General features: G+C 50.5%; 1 protein-coding gene across 9 annotated transcripts in view; it reads right to left on the reverse strand.

Annotated features, from left to right (window-relative positions):
• The window catches only part of SERGEF (secretion regulating guanine nucleotide exchange factor), a 242,455-nt gene that overhangs the window by 34,966 nt on the left and 187,991 nt on the right, over positions 1 to 19,498 (reverse strand). For 2 of the 9 annotated variants that reach the window (XR_004621460.1, XM_034646321.1), the window contains one exon: positions 3,723 to 11,312. The exons of the other annotated variants lie outside the window; for them this stretch is intronic. Coding sequence is in view for 1 of the 2 variants with exons in the window: in XM_034646321.1 (XP_034502212.1) it covers positions 11,233 to 11,312 (80 nt within the window). In the remaining variant the exon portion in view is untranslated. Of the gene's footprint in view, positions 1 to 3,722; positions 11,313 to 19,498 lie in introns of those variants that run through there. 9 annotated transcript variants of the gene reach the window in all.

Here is a 19,498-nt window from a genome sequence, read left to right on the forward strand (position 1 = left end):
ACAGGTGGTCAGGAAGTCCTCTCCAGGAAGGTGGCCTCTGAGCTGTGCCCTGGAGGACGAGAAGGAGTCAGCCACACAAGCACCTGGAGGAAGAGCTCTCCAGGCCGAGGCCACGATAAATACAGAGTCCCGAAGGGGGACGTCCTGCCAGGTCCAGGAACAGCGGCAAGGAGGCCGTGCCTGTGTGGGGCCCCGGGAGCTGGGGTGAGGTGGGCCTTGGGAGGGAGGGGAGACCTGCTGAGGAGCTAGGAGTTTATTTTGAGAATGCTGAGAAGCCACTGGAGGTTTTAAGCAGGGAGTGAGAAGACCTGACTTCTGTCTGAAAAGGCTACTCTGTGAAAGGCGAAACAGGGAGACATTCCGAGGACAGCACAGGGGGCAAGCTGAGCGGCTGGGGGCAGTGGGCATGGACAGAGTCACTCTGCTTTGATAGCAGGGTGTCTAGGACCTGCTGATGTGCTGACACAGGGAGTGAATGAATGGGGGGTTCACTCCAGTAGCGCTATTGATGGGTCGAGGAGCCTGGGGGAGGGCCAGGCTTGGCGAGAAAACCCGAGAGTTTGGTTCTGGACATTTTAAGGTAGAAGTGCCTATTAGACATGAATGAATGAATGAATGAATGAATGAATGAATGAATGAATGAATGAATACTTGCCCCAAAAGACAGACTTCTGATGAGCGTAAGAGATTATGAACCTGAGTGAGAACTGGGAAAGTGCAGGAATGACAAATGTAGGAGGTCCCAGGTGAGCAGTGGGCAGCTCTAGGTAACTGCTTCTCACTCCATGGGGCCTGATTTGGTGTCTTCATCACTCTGAGGTCCAGTCTCTGTTCCTGTATTTTCTTGAATGAAGTGCATGACGGGGACACATGCATACTAGTCAGGTTAATAAATATAAATTCCCTTTGTGCATGTCCCTACTTCATAAAAAAATGCATAATGCTTGAATGCAAAACTGCCCTTTTGGGTAATTATAACCCAAGTTCTCCTGCTGGTCAGGCAGGAAGCAGCAGCCTGCCAGTAGCCTGGTGAGTGGTCAGGGCTGCCGGGTGGGGACCCACATCAGCACAGCACTCCAACCCCACCCCAGCGGGGGTGGGGGGAGCGGGCATCAGCGGGAGGAGCAGCAATAGCAATCCCAGAGCCTGCGGGGTCTGCACTGCTGGAGAAACACTGCAGCTCCTGCTGCCAGGCCATCAAACGTGTTCCTGGGGAGTGTGAAGCCGCACAAAATGAGGGTCCGTGAGGGGGGCAGCTCAGGCCCTGGCCCTGAGAAGAACACACACCTCAGGAGCTGGGGAGGCCTAAGGGCAAGGCCAGGCATGTGCCCCCAGAGTGCAAATCTTCCAGTGGTGCCTTAGCTCAGAAGGGAATCCAAAGTCTGGGCCTTGGTCTACAGGGTTCCACACCATCTGGGTCCCAGCTACCTCTCTGATGTCTATGATGCTGCTCCTGTCCCCACACAGTGGCCACCTTGCTGTTCCTCCAATTGGCCAGTCAGGCTTCCAGCTGCAGCCTTCACCCTGGCTGCTCCCTCTGCCTGGGACACTCCTCTCTGGGTATCCACAGGGCGCCCACCCTCCCTCCATTCATTCAGGTCTGTTTCAATGTCACTTCCTCAGAGAACTTTCCCTGACGACTCAACCCCATCCTGCTACCCCCTCACACTGCTTTATTTTCCTTGCTGGCACATAACACCCCATTATATATTTACTTGTCTCTCTACTAGAAGGAAAAACTTCATGACAGCAAAAATTTCATTTTGTTCAACCGCTGTGTCCCCAGCACTGAGAAGAGTTATGGGTATATAAAAGGTGCTCACTATTAGTTTTAGGAATAAATAGGTCACCTGCCCCAGGAGGAGCTCCCTCCCTTGAAAGGAAAGCCCAGTCTAAGAGCTGGGCAGGCCACCCCCAGGGTCACCAATCCAGAGGACCGCTGTGGGGGCGTCTAGAGTGGACAGTCAGGGCAGCCTGTGTTGAAGGGACGTGCAGTTTGCAGACTGCCCGCAGCCTCAGTTGTGGGGAAGAGACATTACAGCTAACGACTGGTCAGACTCGACCTTTGGTTCTCGGCCTGGCCTGGCCAAGTCTGTCCTGGCTCTTTGAATAAGTACCCACCCAGTCCCCTGCAGGCAGATGCCCCACTGCCCCAGACCAGGAAGAGCCCGCTGGACAGCATGTATCTCAGGCTCTCCCTGGATGGGCCAGAGAATGTGGAAACCATTGCCGCTCCTCACTAGCTATGGAGCCAAACAGGCTTGGATCTGATCCTGCCTGTCACCCTCTGTGTGGGTCTGAGCTCTGGTTTCTTCACCTGTAAATAAGGACAATCATCTTTCCTTCACCATTTTTTCCCCGAATGAATGTGTAGCGTGCCAGCACAGAGTCCATCCTGTGATACATGCTCGGTTGACACTTGTTCCCTCCCCCATCTCCCCAGCTGGCGCTGCGGTGGCCTCATGCCTCCTGCCCAGGATCCAGTTCCCTGCCCTCCTTGGTCTGGTCTGTCTTGCTGCCAGCTGTTAGTACATTTGGGAGAACCCCATGATCAAAGCGTGCCATCCCTCCTCTCCTCCCATCCACCAAGACCCCTTGTGTGGAACAGGTAGGTAACACTTCACACGAGTTCTAGCTGAGAGCTCAGATCAGTGACTGAGGTGTCCTGACAGGCACAAGCCACTGAGCATTGCTATGGAAACCAGTCTGTTATTCTCCACGTTGTCACTCGTTTCCTGGCTCGGCTGCCTTTGCGGCTCAGGGGGAAGGGCGTGGAAGAGGTGGGGGAGGATGAGACTCCTAGCGGGGCCTCTGTGCCTATGGGCTGCCTGACCGAGCCTAACTCTCTGCTTCTTCCTGGGTCTTACCTTCCCCAGCACTAGGCAGTAGGCCCCTGTTTCTCAAACCATGGCCTAATGACTATCTGCACTCATTAACAGCCAGAGTTCTCGTGTCCGGTCAGACCGGCCATCAGAATCTCCCTTGGAAGGTTATGATGAACACCAGCGTTTGAGAACCAGGGTTAGATGAGCTAAATTGTTTTCAACCTCCCTGGGGTAGAACAGGTAACACGGAAGCTCCTCTCACTGGAACAGGGGTGATGGGCTCAGAGGCCCACGTGCTCAGCGCCCCCCACAACCCCATCTGGCTCCATAGCATCCTAGAGCTTCCCCCTAGACTCAGTGATTTCTAGCATCTTCTCTAGAAGGGAAGTCAAATGTTCATTCATAGATATTTAGTAGGTGCCTTCTGCTTTCTTTACGCAAGTATTTGTTGGAAGTCAGTAGCTCTACTTACTAGATGTGTAAACTTGGGCCAGTTAATGTCTCTGGGGCTCAAATTTCTCATTTCTAAAATGGGAAAAGAATACCTTTTTCCCTACCTTACAGGATTCTTATAATGGCCAAATAATCAAATGAGAACACCTATGAAGAAGTGGTGAGGGGCGTCTGGGGGACTCAAGTGGTTGAGCATCCGACCCTTGGTTTTGGCTCAGGTCATGATCTTAGGGTCGTGGGTTCGAGCCCACGTGGAGGGTGTCTGCTTCCCCTTTCCCTGTGCCCCTCCTCCCACTTCCATGCGGTCTTTCTCTCTCTCTCTCTCTCTCAAATAAATAATATTAAAAAAAAAAAAAAAAANGGTGCCTGGGTGGCTCAGTCGGTTAAGCATCTGCCTTGGGCTCAGGTCCTGGGATCCAGCCCCATGTCAGGCTCTCTGCTAAGTGGGAAGTCTGCTTCTGCTTACTCTCTCTCTCAAATAAATAAAAAAAATCTTTATATATATTTTAAAAAAAAGAACTGGTATGTTACCCAGAGGAGACTCTCCAGACACTAACCACCACTGCTCCTGCTATTAGCAGTAGTGTATATAACTTTCTCAAGTCGCTGAATGAATGGTCCTCAGAGGCGTCTGTAAATGTTAATCTCCTACTTTCTGTAGCTAAACTTCCAGAGGGTGTTACGGGGCTGGGGGAGCCATTGGTCTGAAAGCTTCATCTAAAAGACAGCAAGCCACCCAACAGGGGTGTTCCTGACGTTTAAGATCATTACTCAGTTTGTTATCTTCTAAGTGGAATATTTCTCTACTACCCAAACTTTCTTCATTGATCATGTATTACTTTTATAATAAAAGATTTTTTAAAAACTGTTGAAAATACTGTCTGATATACGAAGTTCTTAAAAACTGTTGTGCCTTTATCTGATGCTTTAAAATGAGTTCACATAAGAGCAAAGGCAAACGTCAGGCTCTGCTGGGTGTGGGCCGCATGGCCCTATCAGAGGACTGCGGGGCCAGCTCTGCCACTGACTCAGCGCATGGACGTGGGTGAGCCACTGCCCCTCCCAGGTCCTCTGCTTCCACTCCTATAAACTCAAGGCACCAGCTTTACTGATCTCCAACTGTGACGGTTAATGTTTCAGGACAATGCTCCCAACACACCCAGGCTGTGTGTCATTTCAGAGCACATCCAGATGTGCTAAAAGGTTGCAGCCTTGCTGGGTTGAGGTGGCACATGGAGAGGCCGTTGACTGAAAACAATGCCCCTCTCCCTAGTCACCCAACTGGAGTTTCAGACTTTCCAAAGCACCCTCAGCCCCACTATAAACCCAGAGCAGGAAGATCAGGGGACGAGCGTGTCTAGAAGAGAGGTGCTCACTTAGGAACTGCACCCTTGGAAGTGATAGGGTCATGACCAAAATCGTGGCATCTTGACTCCAAGCTCAGAGCTCCTCACCTCACTGGGATCACATCCCAGGGCTCTCAGTCCCATGGAAGAAATATGGACCCAAAGAGCTTTCATTTGGTGGGTCACCAGAGCTGAAGTCGGAAGATGGGGCCATGCCCCTGCTCCAGCTCTTCCTGCCGTGTGTCTCTGGACCATCTGCTCCCTGGTACTAAGCCTTGGGCACGTCCTCCTGAACTCGGGGAGAGGACTCCTGACAATCCCATGCTACAGTGAGGTTCATGTGAGGGAACGCAAACCTTTTGTGTACTCTAAAGCTATTCGTTACCATTTACACCATATATCGTGCCCAAAGATTGACAGAATCTATTTGTGTCCTTCAAGAAACCAACAATCCTGGGAAGTACAAGTCCTGGGCCACAGGGCAGCTGCATCTGGGACCCAAATGGGCAAGTCACTTCCCTCTGTGGGCTGAGCAGCACAGGACCCTGGGCCTGCCTGACTCCAGGCGTGGGGAGCCCAAACAGCACCAAAGCCGAACACACCTGACGGGAGTGGAGAGCCCGCCAACAAGGGCAGTTCTTCACTCTGAGCGGTCATTCAATCCACAAACACCCTTCTATCAACTCCAGACGCAGTACTACCTAGGTGCTCACGTGTACGAGGAAAGAGGAGGAGGAAGGAGCGAAGATGAGGAAGGCAGTCCCCATTTCTTAAGGAATTCCCAATCTCTTACTAAGCAACATTTCCTGAACACTCAACGACATTCTGGGAATCCTGTGGTACTATTTCCACTCTCTCAGTTCACACCTGTCATACCGCGGTGGGCAGGCATGTTCAGGATCCCTATTTCACCCCTGAAGAAGCTGAGGCTCAGGCTCCCCTGGAAACTGAATGGTGGAGCCAGGACGCAAACCAGGTCAGTCTGTCTCCAAATTCGAAGTTCTTAACTCCTGTATTCCATGGCCTCTGTATCTTGGATACCTCAGGCAAGCATCTTCCTCTCTGGATCTCAGTATGCCTATGAAACGCAGAGGTTCAATGATGCTAGCAGGTAGAAGAGATAAGGCAAACACTTGTAAGCCAAGACAGAGAAGAAGAAATGGCCCCCTGAAGTAAGGTGTGAGGGGCAGAGACCAGTCCTCACACCTCAGGAAAGGAAGGCAGAGTGTCCTCCCCCCATTGTCTGGGTGGAGTGAAGCCACCGTCAGGCCTTTGCCTAGGGCTCAGAGCAGCAAGTTTTGGAGAGACAAGGCTGACACCTGTCCACCTCTACCAGTGTCTTTTCTCCCACCAAACCTAACTGCCCACCCCATCTACTCTCTCCATCTGCCTTCCCGGCCCGGCCTTTGTTCATACTGCTCTTCCCCATCTCCTCTCACTTTTTTCCTCTGGGAGGTCTCTCCTGATTCTGCGGTTCTCCCGGACAGACTAGAACAGACAGAATGGATAGCTTTAACTACTCAAAATACCATTTCACCAAGAAGGTCCCATACCAATGGAATAGCATTTTCCTTTAAGATCTGGTCCTCAGTGCATGGCTCCCTGTCTTCACAATTTGTTCTGTCTCTACTGAAGAAAGAGCAGTGGCCCTTCTCCATCTGAATCGTTCACAGCAGCAGATGCCAGGAAGGTTGCCTGGAGAGTCTGGAATGCCACGTTGCCATGGTAACAGCACACTAAGGTTCGGGATGCTTTATCCCCCATGAGCTGCCCTGGCAGTGCCATGCCAGGCTGCTTGTGGAATCTTCCTTGATGAGCCAAAAAGAATCCCATTAATGGACAAGAAACTGCTCCACTGGTGTTGAGGTTCAGCTCTTGCAAGCACACTTGTGGGCCACTCAAGTGGCTGTTGGCTGATAAGGAGGCCAGAGCCCGGCTCTCTGCACTACGGCTCATTCGGGGTGATACGGTTTTTAACTGGCTCAGCCAACAAAGCAGGCCCTCCCCCACTCCAGCCCCCAAATTAGCACTTCTCTTGTTTGATGCTGCCAGCCAGGGATCTGCCTGCGTGGACCCTGGCAATTAGCACAGCACTTGCATTTGTTGGGGAATTAAGAGTCACTGATTAGCCTAATTCCACGCCATTTACAGGCAGTGAGTATCAGCTTGAGACTGACTTTTCCCAACAGTGGCCCAGAGGTGGCTAGATCATGGCCTGAGTCTGAAATGGAGGTAAGGGCCTGGTGAGCCAGACTGCGAACCAGGAGGAGAGACAGGACTTACCTCCAGGCCTAGCAAAATGTCAGCCATGGCCTCCCCCTGTTCTGCCTGCCTCAGGGAACCGAAGACCAGAGGAAGGTGTCTCCAAATTGAGGTCATGCCTGTTTCCAAGCCAATCCTGACCAGAAAGGGAGCCCATTTCCCTCTGACAGCCTCCCTGCTGACCGCCCCAGGGAATGCCCAGCCAAAGGCCTAGTGACCCCTAAACTGAGGATTGCTGAGGCCAGAGGGTCTGAGTTCACTGTAGCTGGAGGGGCAGGACTCTGACACTCTGCCTACCTCTGTTGCCATCTCACCACCTCAGGACCTGAACCTTGTATCTGTCCCCCAAGCTGATATCTAGCTGGGTCCCCTTGGAATCTGAATGCCCCGCAATAATTACTTTAAGATTCCTGCTCTCAGACCCCTCACCTTCCTGCTGAAGGACCCCAAACAACCCCTCCAGGATACATTCCCAGGATCATACAGGGCCCTACACCTTGGATGGTTGATCCCTATCCTGAACTAGCAAGAGCCAAGTCCACAGCTAGTATGGTTCTCCTGGGTTTCTACCCTCTCCTGCTAATTTGCTTGTATGCAGCAGAGACAAGGCACGAGCATGTGGAGCTTGCTGGCTGAGTATGTGCCCACGGACACTGGGTAACTTCCAGATCCCCTCAAGGAATTGCATAGGCACCGAGGCCCTCCTGGACAGGCCTTGATGACTGAGCTTCCCCTAATTTCAAGCTTGCTCAAAAACAGGGGGCTAAACTAGGTCTTTCTAGTCACTCACCCCGCCCCAAAACCATTTGAGTTTACCTTGGTAGATGCTATAAGGGATACAGAATGAACCATCAACGAGTATGTAGTCTAGGTGATCAGAGGAGACATCCCGATGAAAAAAGAAAAGTTAAGAGAGGGGGAGGAAGGGCCTTCCAAGCAGGAGTAGAGGGGGCTTGTAGAGCTAGTGGTGGTAGCTCGGTCTAGTGGAAGGAGAGGCAGTGCAAAAGGCAGTAGAAGGAAATAAATTTGGAAGGATAGGTAGGGGGCATATCACTGCAGATGGCTCAGGAAATATAATCCTCAAAATGCCTGACTAAAGATTTTGGACTTTATCCAGCAGCCATTGGAAGCCACTAAGACCTTTGAGCAAGAGAGTAGCAGAATCAGAGCTGTGCTTCAGAAACAAAATCTGGATAATAACTGTCATCATCATTGTCGCTGTCGTCACAGTGGATAACACAGAGGGAGCACTTGGACTGAACGTGGAGGAGGGGCGGCAGGAAGATCTGCTTGGAGGCAGAGGCAAAGTCCAGGGGAAAGAGCATGAGCGAAGCCCGTACTGTCTCTCAGAAGCAGTGGGATGAAGAAGACAGACGGCGGGAGAGAAAGCAAGGAGGCGGGACCAAGGGGGCCTGGCATCGTGAAGCTGCGGGTTCGGAGGGGTGACAGGAGTCAGCCTGAGCCAGAGGACTGGGAGGATGGAGGTCACAGCGAGGTCTAGGATGTGACACTCTTTGATTCATAAGCCTCATAGATGGATCTAGAATCCACTCCCAAGGACATAGTCAAAATACCCCTCCTGTCACCCTGACTTCAAGAAAACGTTTGGGGAAGAACAAAGCATGACAGCAGGGCGGCTCTCTTGGGTAGACTTACTCTTCCACACTCTGCCCTGATCCTACCAACCAAGAACCTGCTGGCTGAAGCGAGAAGGAAAGGACCTGGAGGGGGGGTCCTCTCCTAGCTTTGACCCACGTACCTTCTTGGTTGGAGGTCTTTCTGTCACAAGAAGCATCAGACTGGGGCCCCCCGTTAGGGAGGGGCCTGGTTTTAACCCACGTTGTTTGCTTCTCTGTCCTTAGGGACCACTGCTACCCCACAGCCCTGGGGATGAGGGCTCTCAGAGGGACAGCAAGAGCTACCTCCTCCAAGACTGCTCTCACTCCTCATGACCCACATGAACCCTCTGCTTTGGTCAGGGGGGCTTTCCACCCTGCTGCACCCTCCCCCATGCTCTACAGTCTCTGACTGTGCTCACACACGCTCCTTCCACTTCTTTCAGTCAGGGAGGCCTTATCCATTTCTCCTGGGCCAGTCCAAATCCTCGTCTAGCCTTCAAGGCTTGGCTCCAGTCCTCCTTCCACTAGAAAGTCTACAACGAGCATTCCTTCCCTGAGCTGAGCTACAGCACTTCGAAAAGAAGTTCCAGAGCAGGAAGGGAACTTTGAGATCACTGGCCCAACCCTCTCAACGCGACTGAAGAGGACACTGGGCACTGGAGAAGGGAAGAACTTGCCCAAGGCAGAGGACTAGGACTAGGTAAACTCCCTGGACAAGCCTCTCATGAACTTTATGGCTCTGCTTTGTTTCGCCTATCCATAACACAGATTGGAGTCCATGTATGACAATGTGGGGGAAGTGCCTCCTGTATCTCTTCTCCACTGGCACAGAGCCCTGGCTTGCAGGTAGTTCAAGAAATACAATCCTCACTAGCCAAAGGCTCAGGAAGGCAACAGGTCCTGAAGAAAAGCAAGACACAGGTGAAGAAGGAAAAAACTCCACTTTCTAGCAATTCTCCACTGTTCTGGGATACAAGCCAAGCCTTGTCTCTAGATTGGGGTGGCACAGAGATGACGCATTCAAAAGGACTATGACATCCAAAAGAGATTTCTGCAACCAACACCAGAGTTCCAGCCCAGAGCTTCCTGGGAGAGTAGCTTGAGAGGCTGGCAGAAGGGGCCATGCTGAGGCCAACCTCCGACCTGGGGGCAACGGCGGTGATGGTCATACCAGCTGTGGGAAGATTTTCCTTTTAAAGTTGAATCTTCGGGTTTTTAGAGTGAAAAGAACTCCTCAAGATCACCTAATCCAATTCCTGAATTTTTCAAATAGGAAAACTGAGGTCTTGGAAAGAAAAGAGACTTGATCATGTTACACCACACCTCAGGGTCATAGCCAGAACACAGCTCCAAACCTTTTCTCAACTGGGTCCCACATAGATGTGGAAGGACAGTGCCCGGTAGGGGTAAATGGCCACCAGTACTTCCTACTCTGATTTTTAAAACGTCCAAACTCAATTACTGACTGACAGACGATTCAGGTTTAAATAAAAGTACTTGGTTTGACTAAGGCTCCAAGGGAAGAAGCCACTTGCTTGAGATCATACAGCTAGTAAAAGATGGTGCCAAAACTCAAGCACAGACTGACCTGGTTCCAAAGTCCTTCCTTTTTCCACTGGCTCATGCTGCCAGCCACGCTGCCTCTAGGCCCAGAAGAGAGGAAGAAAGACAGGACAGACAGACACCCTGAGAGTCTGAGAAAGGATTCCATTGGACAGATACTTTCTGGAGGAGCCCCTCTTTTGTCTGATATCCTGAGCCTGGTGCTGGAGACACAGAGAGGAAATGAGATCCAGAAGCGTGGAGACTAGTAGGAAACTCCCAGGGAGATTCTAAATGAGCAGTGATAAAGGTTGGAGGAGAAGCACACACAGTCCTTTAAATTCTAAGAAAGAATGAGGTTGAGGAACAGACAAGAAAGGGATGGTGAGAAAGAACTGGCCGGCAGGGTCCTGCCTGACGATGTGTGTGCCCCCCCGGAGCCACAGTCATCTTGGTGCTCGCGGAGCACAGCGCCATGCCTGGCCCACAGAGGCAGGCACGACAGAGCTGCTGAGTCAGTACACAGATGAATGAAACTCCTACCCCGAAGGGAATCAAGATGCAGCTCCAGTCCTTGCAGAGCAAGGGCCTGCCCACCCAGTGGGGTCCTGCGCCCCGTCCATCTGTAGAGGGACACGAGGCAGCTGGCGGGTCCAAAAATGCTGACACAGAGAGGGACAAGAGCTTCCAGGCCCAACCGACTTCTCCATGGCAACGAGCTGACAGGAAACTGCACAGGAGACTGAGAAGCCAGTTTTAAAATAAAGACACAAAACACTCTGAGTCTAACATCACACACTCAAAGTAATAGCTCAGCCTCCCAGGCCCCTAGGAGGGGTAGGCACAATCACAAAAAAAGGTACCTCCTTCCAGGCCGCCCATTCCCCTGCCAAGGGCCCTCGTGCCTCCTCTCCTCCTGGGTACTCTTCCAAGAGCTGCCCAGCACGGGCTCTCTTGCTTTGCACTATATGCTTTAGGCACTGCGTCAAATCTGACAAGCAAGGGTAGAGGCTCCTCCGGGGCTGGGGCTGGCCAGCTCCTACAGCAAACGGGCAGCGGCAGCCGGCTTCCGGTCGCACGGCAGCAGTGGGGGCTGCCGCAGGGGGCCGAGGAGGAAGAGCAGGGCAGAGACCCCTTTCCTCCTTCTGTCTCCTGATGGTCAAATCCTGCTTCATCCTTCAGGGCTCAGCTGTATTTGCCTTCATCTCCCCAGGATGACTCAATCGCACGCACCTTCCAGTGTAAATCCAAAGCCCGGTGTTTACCTTTCAAATATAAAACTTTTTATTATATTTCTGCTTGCAGAAGTTGACAAGACAGTCTACTTTGCATTCTACTTCTGCTGCCTTATTCTGGCCCTCTCCCCCCAGTAGAGAGCCTGGTCTGTGATAAAGCCTCAATAAATGTTTTCTGAATTGAATCAACAGCACGAGAAAACATTTTAATTTGAGGAGCTGGAGACTAACCCTCCTTCTAGTGTCCACTGAGACGAGCTTGTGCGTCCAAAGCCTTGGGTGCTCTGGGAGCATGACGGCGGTATCACCCCCTCTCTGATGCTGCTGTCCTTCCCGCTGGGTCCCCCCACTGGCTTTCTGTCTACTCACCATGTGCTCTCCTTTACAGTTCTGTAGACGTTACCATATTTGAAAGGATACCCCCGAACAAGCTGGGTTCAATGCTAGCTATATCACCTCCTGTCTGTGCGAACTTAGGCAAGTCATTTAATCTCTTTGACCCTCGTCTACAGAATGGGAACAGTCCATTTCTGTACCTATATCCTGCCTACCTCCTAAGATTGGTGTGAGGAGCAGAGATGACAAATTGTGAAGATGACTCTAAAAGCTACAAGGCAGGTGGGTTCAGAGTCCGACTCTTGGTTTTGGCTCAGGTCATGATCTCAGGGTCCTAAGACTGAGCCCTGCATCCGGCTCTGCACACAGAGCAGAGTCTGCTTGAGATTCTCTCCCTCTGCCTCTGCCTCTGCCCCCCCCCCACACACATACTCTCTAAGTAAATAAAATCTTAAATAAAAGTGGTAAGATGGTAACTAAGCAAAGCTAAGGTGGAGTGGATTTTGCTAAGTGCGGATTAAGCTAAGAGCGGTTTCCAAGATTTGGTAAAAAAGGAAGCTGAGGCCTCAATTCAGGAAGTGACTTGTCCACGATCACACAGGCAGGTAGTGGCAAAGCAGGGTCCAGGTCTAATTCCTGGTCCGGAGCTTTTCCCCTAACCTTATGCTGCCTTAGAAGTCCCATCCGGGCATTCCTTGGCAAAAGCAATTCCACATTCCATTACACTGAGAAGCACTTTGGATCACCTGCGGAGTATAAATCTCTGAGATGGAACGGAGTCCAGCTCTCTACTTCCAGGCAGAATGCCACCTGAAACGTTCTAGGCAGGGAGTTAACTCTCACTCGCCCAGTAAGCCTTTCCTCGCATTCTCTCCGTCTGTGCTAACTCGCCCCGCACCAGAAAGGCCATCCTGGCAGGTCAAACAGTCTTGCCCAGGTCTCCCAATCCAACCCAAGAACAAGCATAAGGAATGCTACACTGCAGGTTCCGGAGAAGCGGATTGGGAAGAGCCTGGACAGAACACAGAGGAAAACTGGTATGGCTCCGACTGCAGACTTCAATGGAAAACCGTGAAGGCTACTCCAGCACTTGACTCGGGAAGCAGGGACACTGATTCCCTAGGGTGTGAAGTCAGCAGAAACAGATCTCAGAGAGACAGGAGGGACACACGGGCCTCACTGCCCAGATTCTAACAGCTTCCAGGCCCACATGCCAGAGATGTCACCGAGTGAAGCCTCTTCAGACCTCAGCAATGACTTTGAAAAGGAAGGAGAAAGAGAGTGAAGGGAATATTTTTGTTGAGAACCCTAGCCCTTTCATGGTGTAATGGTTAACTCTGTGCCACCCTGGCTAGCTTACGGTGACCAGTTGTTCGGTTAAACACCAGCCTAGATATTGCTGTAAAGGTATTTTTCTGGAGACATGATTAACATTTACAATCAATTGTGGTGGGCCTTATCCAACAAGACTGATGTTTCCTGAAGAAGGAATCCTGCCTCAAGGCTGCAACACAGAAACCCTGTCTGAGTTTCTGGCCTTTGGATTCAGGACTGTGACATCAACTCTTACCTAAATCTCCAGCAGGGCTTGCCCCAAAGATTTCAGACTTAGCATCTTCCATGATCATGTGAGACAATTCTTTAAAATAAATCTAGATAAATAGATAGCTAGAGATCGATCGGTCCTATTGGTTCTGTTTTTTTTGGAGAACCCCAGTTAATACATGAACACATGTGAGACTGGGTGTTTTCATCTAGCTTACTTCATGTAATCCTCCTAACGACCTGAGAGGAAGTTTTGCTGTTCTGATGTTTGCTTACAGGTAAGGAACCCGAGGTCCAGAGAGTTGAGTCACTTGGTAAGAGAGACCCCAAAGCCCATGCTTTACCAATTTCATCACAGGGCCTGAGGGAGTAGAATTTCTCTGAAGAAAGCCAGGACAAGAATTCCTCCCAAATACTATTGCTGATTCCTGAGTTCTTCTCCATGGCGACGCAGTTAATGCCAACCAGAACTGGGGGTATGCATAGGTTTGCTCATTCAAGCAGCACAACCTGCTTTTGTAAAACACAGTCTTTAGGCTCTCCATTCTGCCCCGGGATTTGTATCTGATTGGGGATTTGGGTCTGCATCAGTACTCCAGGGTCTCATTGCCTTTAAACCTGAGCTCTGAGTGTCCGGGGAAGACACGGATTTTGTTAACCTATGAGTGGTCTTCTTCCTGAACGCAAATCCAGGCTGGAGACCATTTCCATCTGACTCCTGGTGGGAAGCAGGTGGACTGTGTTCTCTGCTCAAACAACAGGCCCTAAGGGACTGCATTCCCTGGGGTGGTGACGGAGCAAGCAGCTTTTCCCGGGCGTCCTCGGGCTGCCCCTTCCTCACCCCAGGCCACTCACCACTGTCTCCGGGGAAGCACGGGAATTCTTTCCCTGAACAACGTTAGCGCAACGATGGACAAACCTCTTTCCTCAGTTCCCATTAGTGCAGCAGAGGCAGGGCAGGGTTTGCAGAAGTTTACTAAATGCTAGCGGCACTGAAAAGAAAGAATCCCAGCAATCCAAAACACATCTACAGACAGGCAGGGCTGCCAAGATGAGGTTTCTGACCCTTTAATATCGCCTCTCTCCCTCCAAGGTGTTGGGACATACATCTGCAGCAGTCTTTGCTTCCTGTCATTTGAACTTCCCACAGTTCCCACTTGGTCACTGTCTTGCTTACTGTCTCAAAGGCACAGCCTCCCAGAGCAGTACTTCCTGACATGTTAAGGCACACAGAAGAAATAATTGTGTTTGACACACTGGCTGAAGGGAGAGGTGACTGTGTGGTCCCAACACTGGCTCCTGCCAGCCCAAGCTTGGCCAGCCCCTACCCCCCCACCCTGTCCTGGGGGATCACGGTCTTCACACCCTGGTTGGGTAATCTGTCCTACAGAGCCTTGCTGCCCTTGTGACCCATGTCAGGAGATCCAGAATCAACTCTGCCTTCTGCCTAGGCCAATCCTTTCATTTAGGAGCTACGGTCTAGGCGTCCTACTTCCTCCTCCAATAATGGCCTGGAACGTGGTGACAAGCATATTCACCTCTCAGATGAAATCTGAAATAGAGAAGTGCCCTTACCCATTATAGACCAAAGGGTCCTCCTTCGAGGACCAGGAAAAGTATTACTTTCCCTTAGGAAGCCTGCCAAGCTTTGTTTTGTGCATTGTTTTCTGTGTCTTTTCGAAGACCAGGGATCCCGCCCTTCCTCTGTGGCTGGTGTTACTACTGTGCACCCCTTCCTCCCCCCAGAAAATAGTCATATGCATGTTTACAGTAGCCGCTAGAGCTTATGATCACCATCAGCCAGAACTCCAGGGAAAGGCAAAAGCTAGTGTAATAACAATAATAACTAGCATGTACGATGGACTAAGCACTACTTTGAGCACCTCATATGCATTAACTCACTAATCGATCTTCACCATAACCCCTAGACTTAGGTCCTTTCATTATACCCATTTTACAGACGAGAAAATCAAGGTGCAGAGAGAGTAAATGACTTATATAACTAGTAAGTGGCGGAGCTGGGATTCAAAACCAGGTACTCTGGCTCTATAGCCTTTAATCCAAACAACTCTGCCAGGTTAGTTTTATTAATTGAGGAAATTGAGGTTTGCACACTCGACTAAGATCTCACAGCTAATAAGAGACAAATCGAGTATTCAATCCAGACGTTGTATCCCTTCTCAAACTCTCCCTGGTAAGGATTGTGTTGCAATTACTCCAGGCTGAATTCAGGGAGGCCAGCTGACTTCATTTATCCTCTGGGTTGAAAGGCCACAGAACCAGGAATGGATGTCCACTGCTAGCAGGAAGGTTCTTTCAACAGCTGACTTTGAATGAGGAGGTTTCCAAGGCACTTTATATATAAAGATTATATATATACATATATATATATATAATTCTCTCCTTCCCTTAGATGGAAAGAAGGCCTAGGAGAGCCTTATTGCCGTGACCAGGCACACACTTTCCTGTCATTGTTCTGAACACTACATGGTTATAGCTTTCTGGATGTCCACTCTGCCCAGATGCTGCTCTAGAAGCAGTCTCATACATGAACCTACTTGTTTCCGAGACTGAGTGAGACACAGAAAACAGAGTCTCCAGTGGAAGGGCAAAGGCTTAGAGGGACCCAGAGCTACTACCGACTTCCTGTGGGGATTTAGGCCAAGTTTCGTAATCTCTAAGAGTTTCAATTTCCTTACCTATAAAACAAAAAAAGCAAACAAAGATATTCTTCCTTTCAGGGTGGTTATGAGAAAAAAAAAGAAGTACGAAATTTTACAGCACAGGAAGAAAACGCTCTATATGTATGTATCACATTCTGCTACCTCCCCTTTATCATTAAGGAAACTGAGGCTCAGAGAGGTTAATGCTTGTTCACTGTCACATAACTAGTTAGTGGCATGGCTGAGTCGTGAACCTACACCCTCTGGCTTGAGCCTGGAAGCTTTACTGCCACACCATCTGCCTCCCTACAAAGGCCCAACAGGCTCCCCAGTTCCATTGGTGGGGCACCTTAGGCCTTTCCTCGTCAGCTCAGCCCTCTCCTACAGGGCTGAGGCGGCAGGGACCTCCCTGGTTTTGGTTTCTGTAAGGTTTCCATAAAACGTAGGAATGGAAATTCCATGCTTGAACTTGAATGATCAAAGGGAAGGAGGAGAGGCCATCGTGGTAAGATCGCTGGGTTTCAATTTTGAGGGACCAAGGCTATTCCTTTGCAGAGCCTTGAGCACCCATGCCTGGGATGTGGCAGCTGCTGTTGTCTGGGAGATGGGTACAGAGATGGGCCTTTGGCAGCACCAGACCCAGTGGGTGACTCAGCACCAGCTGGCTCTGGCCCTCTGCCCCTGCAGGACAAACCGCAGAAATTCATGGGTCCTCAGAGCGGCTCTGCTGGGGGTGTGTGGCCTGGCTCTATGGAGTCCTAGTAGCTGTTGTGGTTCTGTCTGATGCCCGTAGCTCCCGGTCACCCAGCCCTATGGGATTGCCTAAAAAGATCGAGATGATGTTTCCTCTTCTCCATCCTCATTTTTGCTGTCCTAATGTTGGCCCTCATCATCACTTACCTAGTACAATAATATTAACTAACATGCGCTTGAAGTGCATTTCTTTCTTATTCTTTTTTTGAAAACTGTGCTAAAACATACCTGACATAAAGTTTGCCCTTTCATCCATGCGCCAGTGCACACAGCTCAGCGGTATGAAGTACACTCACCCTGTGCCACCGTCACCACGCCTTTGCGTCTTCCCGCAATGAAACTCTGTACTCGTTAAATGATAACTTCCCACTTCTCCCCCTCCTCAGCACCTGCCACCCACCACCCTAGTTTCTGTCTGAGTGTGCCTGCTCTCAGTACTTGCTAGGAGTGGAGTCACACAGCATTTGCCCTTCGTGACTGGCTCATGTCACTATGCATGACGCCCTCGAGGTACGTCCGTGTTGTAGCGTGCATCAGAATAGCCTTCCTTTTTAAGGCTGAGTGTCCCATGAAGTGCATTGGCTTATTCAATCCTCCCAAGAGTCCTCTGAGGCAGATACGTTATTATGGCCACTATATAGAAAGGAGATGGAGGGACAGAGAGACGGGGTACTTGAATCACTCAGCTGGCAGGGAGCAGAGGTGTGACTGAGGCCCAGGCTGTGGTGCTCCAAACCCTTGTGCTTCCCCGCTCTGCCGTGAGCTCCGCGCCTTCTCCCCGACATCCCTCCTACTCACAGGCCTCCTGAGCTCCACTCCCCATCAGGGCGGTAATCGTTCTAAAAGGCCAATCTAACACTGTTACGGCTCTCCTTCAAACCCTTCCTTGGTTCCTCTGCCTATGGTGATCTTAAACCCACTAGCATGGCCTTCAGGCCCGGCCCTGAACCAGCTCCCACCTCCTTTTCTGGCCTTTCCCCTCTGCTCCCCCAAACCTTAGTCCTCAGCACCCAGACTCTGTGCCTTTTAACCTGCTGTTCTCTCTACCTGCAACATCCGCTCCCCAAAGGAGACAAATTCCAAGTCATCTTTGAAGGCCTAGCCTAAGTATCCCCTCTTCCTCCTCCCCGGATCTCTCCAGGCAGCTTGTCCAGCTTTCCTCCGTGCTTCTGTAGAACCCAAACATTGCTCTGTAAGAGCACGGCTCACGTGCCATCTGATTGGTCAGTTTAGAGCTCCGTGTCCCATGCTACTGCCGTGCTGGCCAACATATTTGAGTATGAGGATCCCTCTTCAGTATCAGAGCACTTCAGGATCTTTCCAGACACACAGATCAAAGCAACACGTAATAGTAAGAAGTCACTATGAATTCGGTAAAGCTTTTAAATGTAACTGCATCTGAGTCAATATGATACCACCTCTATATATTTAAAAGCAATGCTGCTTATAGGTCTATATAGTGATCTGGGGACCTTGTTCTATACACTGGATTCTAAGTGCCAGAGCTTACAGTTTATGAACCACTGCTCTGGCCCAGAAAGTGAGCTTTCTGATGCAATGGAAGTAACACTGATGGCCTCTATTATATTCTGGGCTGTGCTAGTCATGTCTCATTTTTATCTGCTTTGTATCTCAAAAAAAAAAAATCCATATTTTTTCCAGACAAGAAAACAGGCTTGGAAAGGTAAAGTACACCTGGTCCGCGGTCACACGGTGAAAGAGAGGCAGCGCGGGATTTCACCCTCCACATTTTTCTCCTTTGCCACGCTACCTCCAGGGTAAGGACAACACAGTATCCATCTCTGAGTTCCCAGGACCTCCCTCAGAGCAGTGCTCAGGAAATGCAGGGGGCTTGGCTGACACAACCAGAGAGCCCCCTCCAGCCCCCTGCCCCTGGCCTGTACCAGAGTCTCTGGCCAGGTTTCCCCAGCCACAGGCGAGCACAGAGAAGGCACGGTGTAAAACTCGGAGATGGCAAAGCATGCCCCACTTCTCCTCTAGGTGCTATTTCCCTCATTTAGTAGTTCCCTCCGCCCCAAGCCTGGCTCGAGGTGCCCCTTCTTCATTAGAGCCCTCAGCCCCACCTTCCCGTCCCTCCCCCAAACTTCCTGTCCATCCCCCAAACTTCCTGTCCATCTCCACTGCAGCCTGCTCTCAGCTAAGAGTGGTCTCCCAGCTAAGACTAGTTCCCACCAGATCTTAATGCTGGTAGAGCTGGATATGGGCTTCCCGTGGCCACTTGTGTTTTAAACCAAAGGACAGAAGCCTCAAAATCTAGCTGGTCAGGAGCCATGGGAGGAAAAGAATGGGTTTCAAAGTCAGACATCTCCTGGTATCCATCCCTGATTCTGCTACTTCCTTTCTGAATGCCTTCAGGTAAAGCACTTACTTTCTCTGGACCTTAATGTCCTCAGGTGGAAAATGGGAATACAACCAATCTCACTGGGGGAATATCCAAAGGTTGTATAGCCTTGCACTGTGTGGTGGGTTAAACAGTGGCCCTCCAAAATATATGTCCACATCTTAACCCCCCAGGACCTGTGAATGTGTCCTTATTTGGAAAAAGAGTCTTAATAGATGTGATTAAGTTAAGATCTTGAGACAAGAAAACTATCCTGGATTATTTACGTGGACCCCTAAGCACCACAAGTGTCCTCTTAAGAGAAAGGCAGAGGGGCCTCTGACACACAGAGAAAAGAGGAGGAGGCAATGTGACCTTGGAGGCAAAGACTGGGGTGATAGGGCCACAAGTCAAGGAATGCCAGCAGCCATGGGAAGCTGGAAGAAGCAAAGAAAGCGCTCTCCCCTAGAGTCTTTGCAGATGTAACTGTGTGACTACATGAAGGGCCTTGAGAGGAGATCGTCTGGGATTATCCTGGTGGGCCCTAAATCCAATGACAAGTGTCCTTATAAGAGTCA

Source organism: Ailuropoda melanoleuca, chromosome 16, assembly GCF_002007445.2.
Source record: "Ailuropoda melanoleuca isolate Jingjing chromosome 16, ASM200744v2, whole genome shotgun sequence".
Taxonomy (NCBI): Eukaryota; Metazoa; Chordata; class Mammalia; order Carnivora; family Ursidae; genus Ailuropoda; species Ailuropoda melanoleuca.